This window comes from Muntiacus reevesi, chromosome 1, assembly GCF_963930625.1.
Source record: "Muntiacus reevesi chromosome 1, mMunRee1.1, whole genome shotgun sequence".
Taxonomy (NCBI): Eukaryota; Metazoa; Chordata; class Mammalia; order Artiodactyla; family Cervidae; genus Muntiacus; species Muntiacus reevesi.
This window is the reverse complement of record NC_089249.1, coordinates 184,666,079-184,677,986: the sequence shown is the minus strand read 5'-3', so window position 1 is coordinate 184,677,986 and position 11,908 is coordinate 184,666,079. Positions and strand designations below refer to the sequence as shown.

General features: G+C 53.0%; 1 protein-coding gene across 1 annotated transcript; it reads left to right on the top strand.

The window, feature by feature from the left end:
• Positions 1–3,249: 3,249 nt before the first annotated feature.
• Positions 3,250–6,586, top strand: GTPBP3 (GTP binding protein 3, mitochondrial). Its single transcript, XM_065917465.1, has 9 exons — positions 3,250–3,400; positions 3,688–3,941; positions 4,052–4,138; positions 4,225–4,427; positions 4,601–4,673; positions 4,766–4,909; positions 5,097–5,262; positions 5,481–5,759; positions 5,936–6,586. The coding sequence occupies exons 1-9, from the start codon at positions 3,348–3,350 to the stop codon at positions 6,156–6,158; spliced, it is 1,482 nt and encodes a 493-aa protein (XP_065773537.1). The 5' UTR covers positions 3,250–3,347; the 3' UTR covers positions 6,159–6,586.
• Positions 6,587–11,908: the final 5,322 nt, after the last annotated feature.

The following is an 11,908-nucleotide window of genomic DNA, read 5'->3' as shown; positions in this document are numbered from 1 at the left end:
ACGGGGAGAATGAGAATAAGGGTATCATGCCTTAGTACATGCTGTTCCTTACCTAGGACACTTTTCAAGCCCTCTTTGTCCAGTGAACTGCTGCACCCTTCAGGATAAAACGTCCTCAGAGAGGACGCGGTAGAGTTACCAAATTTCAATTCAGTTCAGTTCAGTCTCTCAATTGTGCCCGACTCTGCGACCCCACGGACTGCAGCACGCCAGGCCTCCCTGTCCATCACCAACTCCCGGAGTTTACTCAAACTCATGTCCCTTGAGTCGGTGATGCCATCCAACCATCTCACCCTTTGTCGTCCCCTTCTCCTTGGGCCTTCAATCTTTCCCAGCGTCAGGGTCTTTTTAAAAGAGTCAGCCCTTTGAATCAGGTGGCCAGAGTATTGGAGTTTCAGCTTCAGCATCAGTCCTTCCAGTGAACACCCAGGACTGATCTCCTTTAGGATGGACTGGTTGGATCTCCTCGCAGTCCAAGGGACTCTCAAGAGTCTTCTCCAACACCACAGTTCAAAAGCATCAATTCTTTGGCGCTCAGCTTTCTTTATAGTCCAACTCTTACATCCATACATGACTACTGGAAAAACCATAGCCTTGACTGGATGGACCTTTGTTGGGAAAGTAATGTCTCTGCTTTTAATATGCTATCCAGGTTGGTCATAACTTTCCTTTCAAGGAATAAGTGTCTTTTAATTTCACGCCTGCAGTCACTATCTGCGGTGATTTTGGAGCTCCAAAAAATAAAGTCAGCCACTGTTTCCACTGTTTCTCCATCTACTTGCCATGAATTGATAGGACCGGATGCCATGATCGTTGTTTTCTGAATGTTGAGCTTTAAGCCAACTTTTTCACTCTCCTCTTTCACTTTCATCAAGAGGCTCTTTAGTTCTTCTTCACTTTCTGCCATAAGGTCTGCATATCTGAGGTTATTGATATGTCTCCTGACAATCTTGATTCCAGCTTATGCTTCATCCAGCCCAGCGTTTCTCATGATGTACTTTACATATAAGTTAAATAAGCAGGGTGACCATATACAGCCTTGACGTACTCCTTTTCCTATTTGGAACTAGTCTGTTGTTCCATGTCCATTTCTAACTGTTGCTTCCCGACCTGTATACAGATTTCTCAAAGAGGCAGGTCAGGTGGTCTGGTATTCCCATCTCTTTCAGAATTTTCCACAATTTATTGTGATCCACACAGTCAAAGGCTTTGGCATAGTCAATAAAGCAGAAATAGATGTTTTTCTGGAGCTCTCTTGCTTTTTTGATGATCCAGCGGATGTTGGCAATTTGATCTCTGGTTCCTCTGCCTTTTCCAAGTTTAGCAAGTAAAAATACAGTTCTCCTATTTAAATGTGAATTTCAGGCAAATGAATAAATTTTTAGTATGTCCCAAATATTACATGCTTCCCTGGTCACTCAGATGGTAAAGAAGCTGCCTGCAATGGCCAGAGACCTGGGTTCTATCCCTGGGTTGGGAAGATCCCCTGGAGAAGGGCATGGCAACCCACTCCAGTATTCTTGCCTGGAAAATCCCCATGGACAGAGGAGTCTGGAGGGCTACAGTTCATGGGGTTGCAGAGTCAGACATGACTGAGCGGCTAACACACATACACGGACACACAAACATTGTATGGGTCATAATTATACTGACAGGATAAACCTTGTTCATCTGAAATTTACATTTAACTGGGGGTTCTGGAGAATCCCAGGGATGGGGGAGCCTGGTGGGTTGCCATCTATGGGGTCGCACAGAATCAGACATAACTGAAGTGACTTACAGGGGCTCCTGTATTTTGTCTGTCCTCCAACCCCCTCCATCCTCTGTAGCCTCCTCCATTAGACTGATCGACCACAAGGGCAGGGGCCCAGACTGATTCTCCGTGTTTACACGGTAGGCATTTAATGTGTACTTTTGACAGATGGAACAACTTGGAGAGAGCCAACGTCATCATTCACTCCTCTTCTACACGTGAAAAAAATTTTTTTTGGACTTTTATTTTTGTGGTGGGGTATAACCAGTTAACAATGTTGTGATAGTTTCAGGTGAACAGCGAAGGGACGCAGCCAAACATATACAAGTATCCTTTCTTCCCTAAACTCCCCTCCCATCCAGGGTGCCAGGCAACATTAAGCAGCGTTCCATGTACTATACAGTAGGTCCTAGGTGGTTATCCATATTAAATATAGCAATGTGAACATGTCCCCAAACTCTCTGACAAATTAAAAAACTGAACAGAGCGAGGCGTGGAGCTAATCATTAGAACAGTACTGTTCCAGTCTTCCCTAAGTATAGTTGCGCCACCCGCCCGCTCCATCCGAGAACCAGAGAATTCGCCGCGTGACAGCACCCCGGAGACCCCGCCTATCCAGTGCCTGGAATTCCACCATCAGCGCTTTATTTCACGGGCCGGCGCTGTCCCGGGTTAACCTGAAAATAATCTCCCCTTTCTGGCTTTCGGGGAGCCAGAGACAGACGGGACACACAACTCTGCACGAGGAGACCAGGGCCAGAGTAGCTCAGAGGGGAAAGAGGACTGTGCTGGGGATCCTAGGGAGGCTTCCTAGCGGAGGGGACCTTGGAGCAAGGCGTTGAGGCTGTTTGTCAAAGGAAGGGTATCTGAGGCAGAGGGACGGCGGGAGGGAAGGCTAGGGAAGGGCGAGAAACTGTAGAGTTCCGAGAAAAGAAGTCTTCCCAGAAATTTGGAATAGATTTCCCCAGGGCCAGGGAGTAGGTTACCCGGAGCTCATCCCTCCCGGCCACTGAGATGCTCTTGAAAGTGAAAGGCACTCAGTCGTGTACGACTCTTTGCGATCCCATGAACTGCAGCCCACCAGGCTCCTCTGTCCGTGGGATTCTCCAGGCAAGAATACTGGAGTGGATTGCCACTTCCTTCTCCAGGGGATCTTCCCGACCCAGGGATCGAACCTGGGTCTCCTGCATTTCAGGTAGATTCTTTACTGTCTGAGCAACCAGGGAAGGCCCCGAGATGCTCTTGCTTCGACTCAAACCCTCGCCTTTCTATAATTTCCATTGCCCTGCGCCACTCCTCATTTCCGGTGTCTAGGAACCTGGCCTCTCTAGGATCCTAAAAATTCTGTCTAATGTTGCTGGAGGAACACCATTTCACTGCACTGCAGCGGGCGAGCCCTCGGCTTCTTTCCCTGTCATTAGCCAGTAGAAGCGAAGACCTTCGCTGGATAGGCGGTACGTCTTCTAAGGGGCCCAATGATAATCGACAATTGTTGAGCACTTGACCAGTCACGCCGCAGAGTGGGCGGGACCTCCTGAGAGGACTTGCAGACCCGCACGGCAGGGTGGGCAGGCGGGTAGCCGGTTGTGAATCCATGTGGCGGGGGCTGTGGACCCTGGTATCCCGGGCTGCACGTGGGCCTCACAGGTGGGGTGAGCTGGCGGAGGGCTGTGACAGCGTAGGGCATTGCTTGGGCCCCAAACCCTCTCCCTGGGATCTGGGTCCGGTTCCCTGCGGCAGAACCACCTTTCGCCTCAGTCCAAGCCCCACCCCCGGCTGCAGAGCCCACCGAAATCCAGTCTTCTTCTGGCCTCAGAACCTCCGATCAGTCCATCCCCTAGCCACAAAACGTCCACTTGGGGGCTCGAGCCATCAATCCACCTGCCACTCTGGCGTCAGAGCTTCTCAGATGCACTGACTCTCCTCCTCTCCAGTCCCAGACTGTGCACGCGCCAGGGCAGTGGTTACCCGGCCCCCGGTTCCGGAGCCACTATCTTCGCTCTGAGCTCTGGCCAAGGCCGCTGCGGCATCGCGGTGATCCGAACCAGCGGCCCTGCCAGCGGCCACGCCCTCCGGAGCCTCACGGCGCCGCGGGACTTACCCCCGGCCCGCAAAGCCTGTCTGCGCCTGCTCAGCGACCCCCGCTCTGGGGAGCCTTTGGATCGCGCGTTGGTGCTTTGGTTTCCAGGTACGGGACTTCAGATCCGGAACCTCAAGTAGCTCCTATGACCGTACTTCCTCCTTCCAGGGGTTCGCCCAGGCTGTATCCTGCTGACACCCATCTCTTCAACATACTAGGTCCCCAAAGTTTTACGGGTGAGGATTGCGCGGAGTTCCACGTGCATGGAGGGCCGGCCGTGGTGAGTGGTGTCCTGCAGGCCCTGGGTAAGTGCAGCCTTGGGTTTGAGGTATTGCTACGCCGGTGACCTGGGTAGGGGCCAGGGGCCTCAGGATCTTGAACCTTCCCGCAGGCAGTGTGCCAGGGCTGAGGCCAGCGGAAGCAGGCGAGTTCACCAGGAGGGCGTTCGCCCACGGGAAGCTGAGCTTGACGGAGGTGGAGGGGCTGGCAGATCTGATCCATGCAGAAACCGAGGCGCAGCGGCGACAGGCCCTGAGGCAGCTCGATGGGGAGCTGGGTGACCTCTGCCGCGGCTGGGCCGAGACCCTCACTAAAGCAAGTACACGATTCGCTCAGACCTTGCCGCAGAGACACTACCTAACCTTTTCCTGTGTTAGTGTTTCCTGCCTATGAGCCTCCAATCTGGTCCCTTAAGGTCAGGCTGAACCCGGGCACCCACACTGGGTGAGTTTCTGTATGATCACACTACCCATCTCTCCCTCCCTCAGGCTCTGGCCCATGTAGAGGCCTATATCGATTTTAGTGAGGATGACAACCTGGAGGAAGGCGTCCTGGATCAAGGTGGGTCCACCTGGAGGTGGGAGGTGGAGATATCTGGCATCCAGTGCCCCGAGGTCCTCTTACTCTCTCTCTCTCCTTTCCTCCATCCACAGCTGATAGTGAGGTGCGGAAGCTGGAGGTGGCACTGGGCGTGCACCTTCGAGATGCCAGGCGCGGGCAGAGGCTCCGCTCAGGAGCGCACGTAGTGGTTGCGGGCCCTCCCAACGCCGGCAAAAGCAGCCTGGTGAACCTGCTCAGTGCGTGGGCAGGGGGCGGGGCTCAGGGCAGGGGGCGGGCCTGGGAGCTAAGGTACTGGGCTTTCCGGGGTAGGGAAGGGGCCCGGGAGGTTGAAAACTGTCCGTCCGGGGATGGAGCCTAAGGGAGGGACTCTCTTGTCTCCACCCCGCCCGCTTCCTCTGACCCAACCCCAACCCCCACCCCCAGGCCGGAAGCCTGTGTCTATCGTGTCCCCGGAGCCGGGGACCACCCGAGATGTTCTGGAGACCCCCGTGGACCTGGCCGGGTTCCCGGCGCTACTGAGCGACACTGCGGGGTTGCGGGAAGGCGTGGGGCCTGTGGAACAGGAGGGCGTGCGGCGCGCCCAAAAAAGGTGAGCTGGAGGGAGGTGGGAGCGGGAAACGCGGGCCCTTTGCTGTTTCTACCAGTTGCATTTATCTTTCATTAGTCCTTAATGAGGAAAGGTTACTAAGGTGGGGCCTCAGTTCTTTCGGGAAGGCAGCTTTTTAGGTTTGGCCTTTACCCCGTCCCTGCCCAGTGCACTTCGTTGCGCAGCTCTGGAGTCCATCCTCCATTTTCCCGCCTCCCCAGGCTGGAGCAGGCTGACCTCATTCTGGCCGTGTTGGATGCTTCTGACCTGGCCTCTCCGGCCAGCTGCAACTTCCTGGACACCGTTGTCATCCCGGCAGGAGCCGGGAACCCCAGTGGGAACAGCCAGCGCCTCCTGCTTGTGCTGAATAAATCGGACCTGCTGCCCGCTGGGTGCTCAGACCCCCATCCTGACCTCCCCTCCCACCTGTTGCTGTCTTGCCTGACGGGTGAGGGACTGGACGGCCTCCTAGAAGCACTCAAGAAGGAGCTGGCTGCACTGTAAGCCCCCTTGCCCACTGGGCAACCTCGCTGTGTCCAAGTTTGGGGGCTAAGCCAGTGGCTTTGGGTACAACTGGCCCTGCTAGCTCAGTTTCTGCATCTAAAAACGGGGTATGATCGTTCCCCTCCCCCCCACTTTGAATGTCGAGAGAGACCTTGTCCTTTGTCCCTTCCAGGTGTGGGGACCCGTCCACAGGCCCACTTCTGACACGGTCGAGGCACCAGCACCACCTCCAGGGCTGCCTGGATGCCCTTGGTCAGTACAAGCAGGCCAGAGACTTAGCCCTGGCAGCCGAGGCACTTCGGGTAGCCCGAGGGCATCTGAGTCGTCTCACTGGCGGAGGGGGCACCGAGGAAATTCTGGATATCATCTTCCGGGACTTCTGCGTGGGCAAGTGAGGGGGCAGCTGAAGCTCAGACCCAGGCTGGAGGAGCACCCAGAAGCCTTGGGGTGTCTGGGAACAGCTTAGGCCAAGTGGGGGAACTTGACCCCAAACCACAAAGCCTCTGTTGCTGGTAGTGACTGAACAGCAGCCGGCCAGATTTTGGGGGTTTGGCCCTGAGTGGGGCTGAAGGGAGGTCCTCTGGGGTACAAAATGCTGGGGGAGGAGGAGTGGAGGATCAAGACGGAGGTCGAAAGGTCTCAGAGGTTTTTGTTTTATAGTTTTTAATTTATTTTGCAAATACCAAAGAAAGGTAAAAAATGGGTGATCTAGAAATATTTGAACACCCTCTCCTTGGTTGTTGTATCCTTCCAGAACTTTCTGTGCATGCTTGCATACTTGTGGATATGCCTATAAAATATAATTTTTCTTGTATTTTGTACACAGATTGGTGTTTATTGCTCTGCAAACTGTCCTTCCCCAACACCCACCACCACCACCACCACCCTGCACCACACAGCATGCAGGATCTTAATTCCCCAACCAGGGATTGAACCAGTGCTCCCCCTGCAGTGGAAGCTGGGAATCTTAACCACTGGACCGCCAGGAAAGTCCCAAGCTGTCATGCTTTTTGTGGTATTGATCTTGAAACTTTGCTTCTTTTATCCTCAAAGTGACTTGCAAAATCCCTACTTCCTCTCCAAGCTTAGTCATTAGTCACTCAATGACTATCAGGTACCTACTATGTGGTAGAGTCGCACCCATCATTTGATTGGATCTTCATAACAGCACAATGCAGTGGTTATGTTGTCATAGTTTTATAGATGAGGAAACTGAGGTTCAGAGAAGTGTTTAGTTGCTGAAGGCCCCCAGCTCTGGGATTTGCACATAAGGTTAGATTTCAGTTTGAGTTCACTGTGGACCTGCTGGGTGATAGACTGAGGGCAGGGGGCTGGAAACAGAGGGGAGTAAGCAGGCATCACTCCTGCTCCTGTTGTGTTTTTTTTTAAATTTTCAGTTGTGCTGGGTCTTCATTGCGATGCATGGGCTTTCTCTAGTTGCAGAGCATGGGCTCCAGAGTGTGCTGACTTCAGTAGCTGCAGTGGGCGGACTTAGTTGTCCCTGGGATGTGGCATCTTGGTGCCCGGACCAGGGATCGAACCTTCCTCCCCTGCATTGGAAGGAGGATTCTTAACTACTGGAATACCAGGGAAGTCCCCACTCCTGCCCTTATTAAAGAAGAGACACAGCTCCTTTTGGTGAGGTCGGATGCTTGCTTGCTCTGTCCCTTAGTCGTGTCCAACACTTTGCAACCAATGGACTGTAGCCCTCCAGGTTCCTCTGTCCATGGGATTATCCCAGCAAGAATACTGGAATGGGTTGCCATTGCCTCCATCAGGGGATCTTTCCAACCCAGGGATCAAACCCACGTCTCCTCTGACTCCTGCGTCAGCAGGTGGATTCTTTATCACTGAGTCACCTGGGAAACCTGAGTTCTGAAGGCTGTTGGGCAAACTTACGATGAGGAGACCTGACCTGGTCAGGGATGGATGTGAGGGTAGACATGGAATTTACTCTGACTTCTGAAAGGTGAGAAGAAGACAGAAGAAGCCAGCAAGAACGTCGCAGTCAGATGGCAGGGCATGTGCAAAGTCCCTGAGGTGGGAGTATCACGGTGTGTTTGAGGGGCAGCGAGGTGGCCAGTGTGGCTGGAAGTAGAATGAGTGAGCGCTAGAAGGGAGAAAGAATCCAGGAGAGGAGGGCCTGATAGTGAAGCCTCTGATTATGGGGACTTATGAGGGATCTGGGCTTCTCTGATAGCTCAGTTGGTAAAGAATCTGCCTACAGTGCAGGAGACCTGGGTTCGATCCCTGGGTTGGGAAGATCCCCTGGAGAAGGGAACAGTTACCCACTCCAGTATTCTGGCCTGCAGAATTCCATGGGGGGACTATTGTCCAAGAGGGAGGCTGTGGTCACAAAAAGTTGGACAGGACTGAGCGACTTTCAATTATGGGGGATCTGCTGTTGATTTGAGGAACCAGCAGAGGGCGCTTTGCCCTAACAAGAAAGGTGCCCGACACCAGTGACGTTCCGGCCCCCTAAGGTCCCAGGGATCCAGGCTTCCACACCCACCTGATGGCTTATGAATAGTTAACTCCCCTTTTGCCAGAGGTGGAAATGGAGTCTCAAATAGGGTCAAGCTCTTTTTCAGAATCAGAAAAAAAAAAAATCTCCACCTCCAGTAGTTGAAGATACAAACAAACTCTCAGGTTTCAAGGGACACGAGAGCAGAGACTGGGACATGTCCAGGGCCCATCTCACAACCATAGGGACCCTCTGACCCCATTTCGTCATGGCTTCATTGCAATGTCACTCTCTGTTGGTCTGTTTGCTTGTTTGATAGCTGGGGTCCCCCCTGAATGGGGGACTCCTGAAAGGGAAGGGTCACCCCAGTTCAGTCCGTGGATATTACTATTAGGTCCATTTTGCAGAAAGACAAGAAGCAGCATTGTGGGTGTAGAGAGGGTGGGTGTCCAGATATCCTTTGCGTGGAGAGGGTCTGGAGGGCTCCCAGCAGGGAGGAGTGGTGTCCGGGTGGGGAGGAAGATGCTCTTGGGAAAGGATTCCTCGACCCCGCCCACCTACCCTGTCCCTGGCACATCACGGACTGAGGTCCTTGGCTACAGTCCCTTTTTTCCAAGAAGGGGGAGGCGGTTTGTGGGAAGCAGGCATGGGGATTATTTATAGAGGTCACAGGAAATCCCCAAAGAGTCAGGACCTCACCCAGTGGCTGGACCACAGGATCAGGGAGGGGGTCTGCCAATTGCTCCCCGGCTAAGACTCAACCCCCACCTGGCTCTCAGGGCAGGGCGGGGCCAGCAGAGGGCCTCAGCCTGGAGAAGTAAGAGCTCCAGGATCAGGGCAGGAAAGAGGGAGGGATGGCGTAGGGGAAGTACCCAGGAGGAGCAAGAACTCTGGGGCATCCAGAGGGGCTGCCAGGAGGAGCGATCTCTAGGGCGGGGCCTTGGGGACAGAGGAATTGGCAGGCGGTGAGAACAAAGCATTCATTCTAGTCTGAGGGCACAATACCGATGCAAAGTCTGTGAGTCTTCGGTCAAAGAGTCACATGTCTAGAACAGCGGGAGGCAAAGGCTGCACTGGGTGTGGGGAGGGAGGGCCCAAGAGAGCTGAGGAATTGGGCCTTATTCCCAGGGCACCAAGGAGCCGTGGAGGGGGTGCGAGTGGGAGAGACGCGAGGTCAGGTCCCAGGACGGATGGATCCCTCTGGATCAGCACGGAGGCTACAAAGGAGGCAGAGGCTGAGGCCCAGTGTTGGAGGCCTGACCTGGGACCGGGCTGTGCTGTGCTTAGCCCTCGGTCGTGTCCCACTCTTTGCGACCCCATGAACTACAGACCACCGGGCTGGTTGGGAGGTTGATATCCTGGGATGTTCTGAATGGAAAAGACCAAGCAAGAGCCAGAGACCTGCATCCCTGGGCCCAGAGCATTTAGGATGATGATTGTTTTTTTAATTTATTTATTTTAATTGGAGAATAATTACTTTACAATATTGTGATGTTTTTTCCCGTACATCAACATGAATCGGCCACAGGTATACGTGTGTCCCCCCCATCCTGAATCCCCCTCCCTTGTATTATTTTTATTACATTCATTTCTAGGTGAGTAAATGGAGTCTGAGATCAACAGAGCCAAAATTTGAATGCAAGAGCGTCGGGGTTTGGAACCCAAACTTAGGACCGTCTGCTGTCAGCATCCTCGCTAGGTCTCCTTACTCCTGGCTGCTCAGGCAGTAGGCTCAGGGTCAGGGACGTCCCGGCTTCCTTGGGGCCTCCAGACGGGCCCGTCTGGGCGGCTGGGCCTGGCTGACCCTCCTGCCCTTGCTTGGCGGGGCCCCAGCCGAGTGTTTCCTGCAGCGGCCTGTCTCTCGCCCGGGTTTCCGTATCCAGGAAATATCGCTCCTTTGTCCCTTCTGACCAGCCTGCCCTAAGCGTGGCATTGCCAGCCCTGCCTCCTCGTGACTCATCTCCTCCCTCCAAGGTCCCAGGGGATAGGCTGGGCTGGAGGGATGGAGGACTGGGGACAGACAAGCTGAGACCCTAGATGACAATTTTTAGGCCGTTCTCCCACCGATGACCATTTGCTTTGTTTCCTGGAGTTTTTGCTTCTCAGGGACAAAGTGCTATGAATGGGGCTGCAGAATCAAAGGATTTGTATGTCTTCACTCCCCGCCCCCCGCCCCCACCCCCACCCCCACCCCCACCCCCCCCACCCCCACCCCCACCCCACCCCACCCCACCCCCGGCATTCGACAACTTGTGGGATCTTAGTTCTCTGATTAGGGATTGAACCAGGACCCTTGGCAGTGAAACCAAGGAATCCTAACCACTGGACTGCCAGGGAATTCCCTGCCTTCACTTTTATTAAATATCATCAAACTTATTTCCAAAAGGGCCAGGATGAGATGGGCATTTCTACCAGTCCTAGAGGAAAATGCCCTTTTTTCTACATCTTCACAAGCAGTAGGGATTATGGCTTTTTATCCTTTTCCTTCCCCCCATCCCAGTCTAATTGGTATGATGTGATTTCCCTGGGTCCCTCTAATGTGCAAAATTTCCCTGGTTTCCTAATTATTTAGTGATCAGTGAGTTTAAGTGCTCCCACACTGGACACCGATGGCCTTTCTAACGTCTACCTTCCCACCAAAAAGCCCCCCCAAAAACAAATGCTTGGGACTTTTGTGAAATTGTTCTGGAATAAGGAGTTCCTGACAAGCAGGCTATGGTTCCTCAGTAATTGTCTGTACCTGGGGGAATCTTTGCAAACCTACCAAAAACAAAAAGTGGAAGTCGCTCAGTGGTATCCGACTTTTTGCGACCCCATGGACTGTAGCCTACCAGGCTCCTCCGTCCATGGGATTTTCCAGGCAAGAGTACTGGAGTGGGTTGCCATTTCCACCAGAAACAAAAGCTACAGGTAAATAATCTGCTTTTTCAGAAACTGATTTGTATTTATTTAAGAAATTGCCTTAAATTTTTATTTATTTGTTTATTTACTTCCGACTGCACTGGGTCATGCTCGCTATGCACGGGCTTTCTCGAGTTAGGCAAGCGGGGCCCACTCTGCAGTCTCGGGGTGTGGTGACTTCTCTGGCTGTGGAGCACGGGTTCTGGGGCACTCGGGCTCAGTAGCTGTGGCGAACAGGCTTAGTTGCTCCACAGCATGTGGGATCTTCCCGGACCAGGGATCGAACCTGTGTCCCCTGCCTTAGCAGGCAGATTCTTAACCACGGGGCCACCAAGGAAGCCCCAGAAACTGCTTTTTAAATATAAGTATGTATATGTATAACTGAAATCACTGTGCTGCAAACCTGAAACTTTCACAACATTAAAAATCAACTGTGTGAGATGTGTGTTCAGTTGCTCAATCATGTCCGACTCTTTGCAACCCAATGGATGCAAGGGCTTCTCTGTCCATGGGATGCTGCTGGCAAGACTACCAGAGTGGGTTGCCATTGCTTCCTCCAGAGGATCTTCCCTACCCAGGGATCGAATCCACGTCTTCTGCATTGCAGGCGATTCTTTACTGCTGAGCCACCAGGAGAAGCCCCAGTCAACTATACTACTTAAAAAAAAGAAAAAGAAAGAAACTGCTTTTTCAATTTCTGCTTTAAAAAAAAAGAAAAGAAAAAAACCTGCTATTTTAAAGAAACACTAAAGTCATATTATCGCTGTCATAATGTGGGGC

Coding starts and splice junctions, on each gene's coding strand:
- GTPBP3 (XM_065917465.1), top strand. CDS start 3,348: ATGTGGCGGGGGCTGTGGACCCTGGTATCCCGGGCTGCACGTGGGCCT. Junction 5,263..5,480: donor GTGCGGCGCGCCCAAAAAAG/GTGAGCTGGAGG, acceptor CCGCCTCCCCAG/GCTGGAGCAGGCTGACCTCA. Junction 5,760..5,935: donor AAGAAGGAGCTGGCTGCACT/GTAAGCCCCCTT, acceptor TGTCCCTTCCAG/GTGTGGGGACCCGTCCACAG.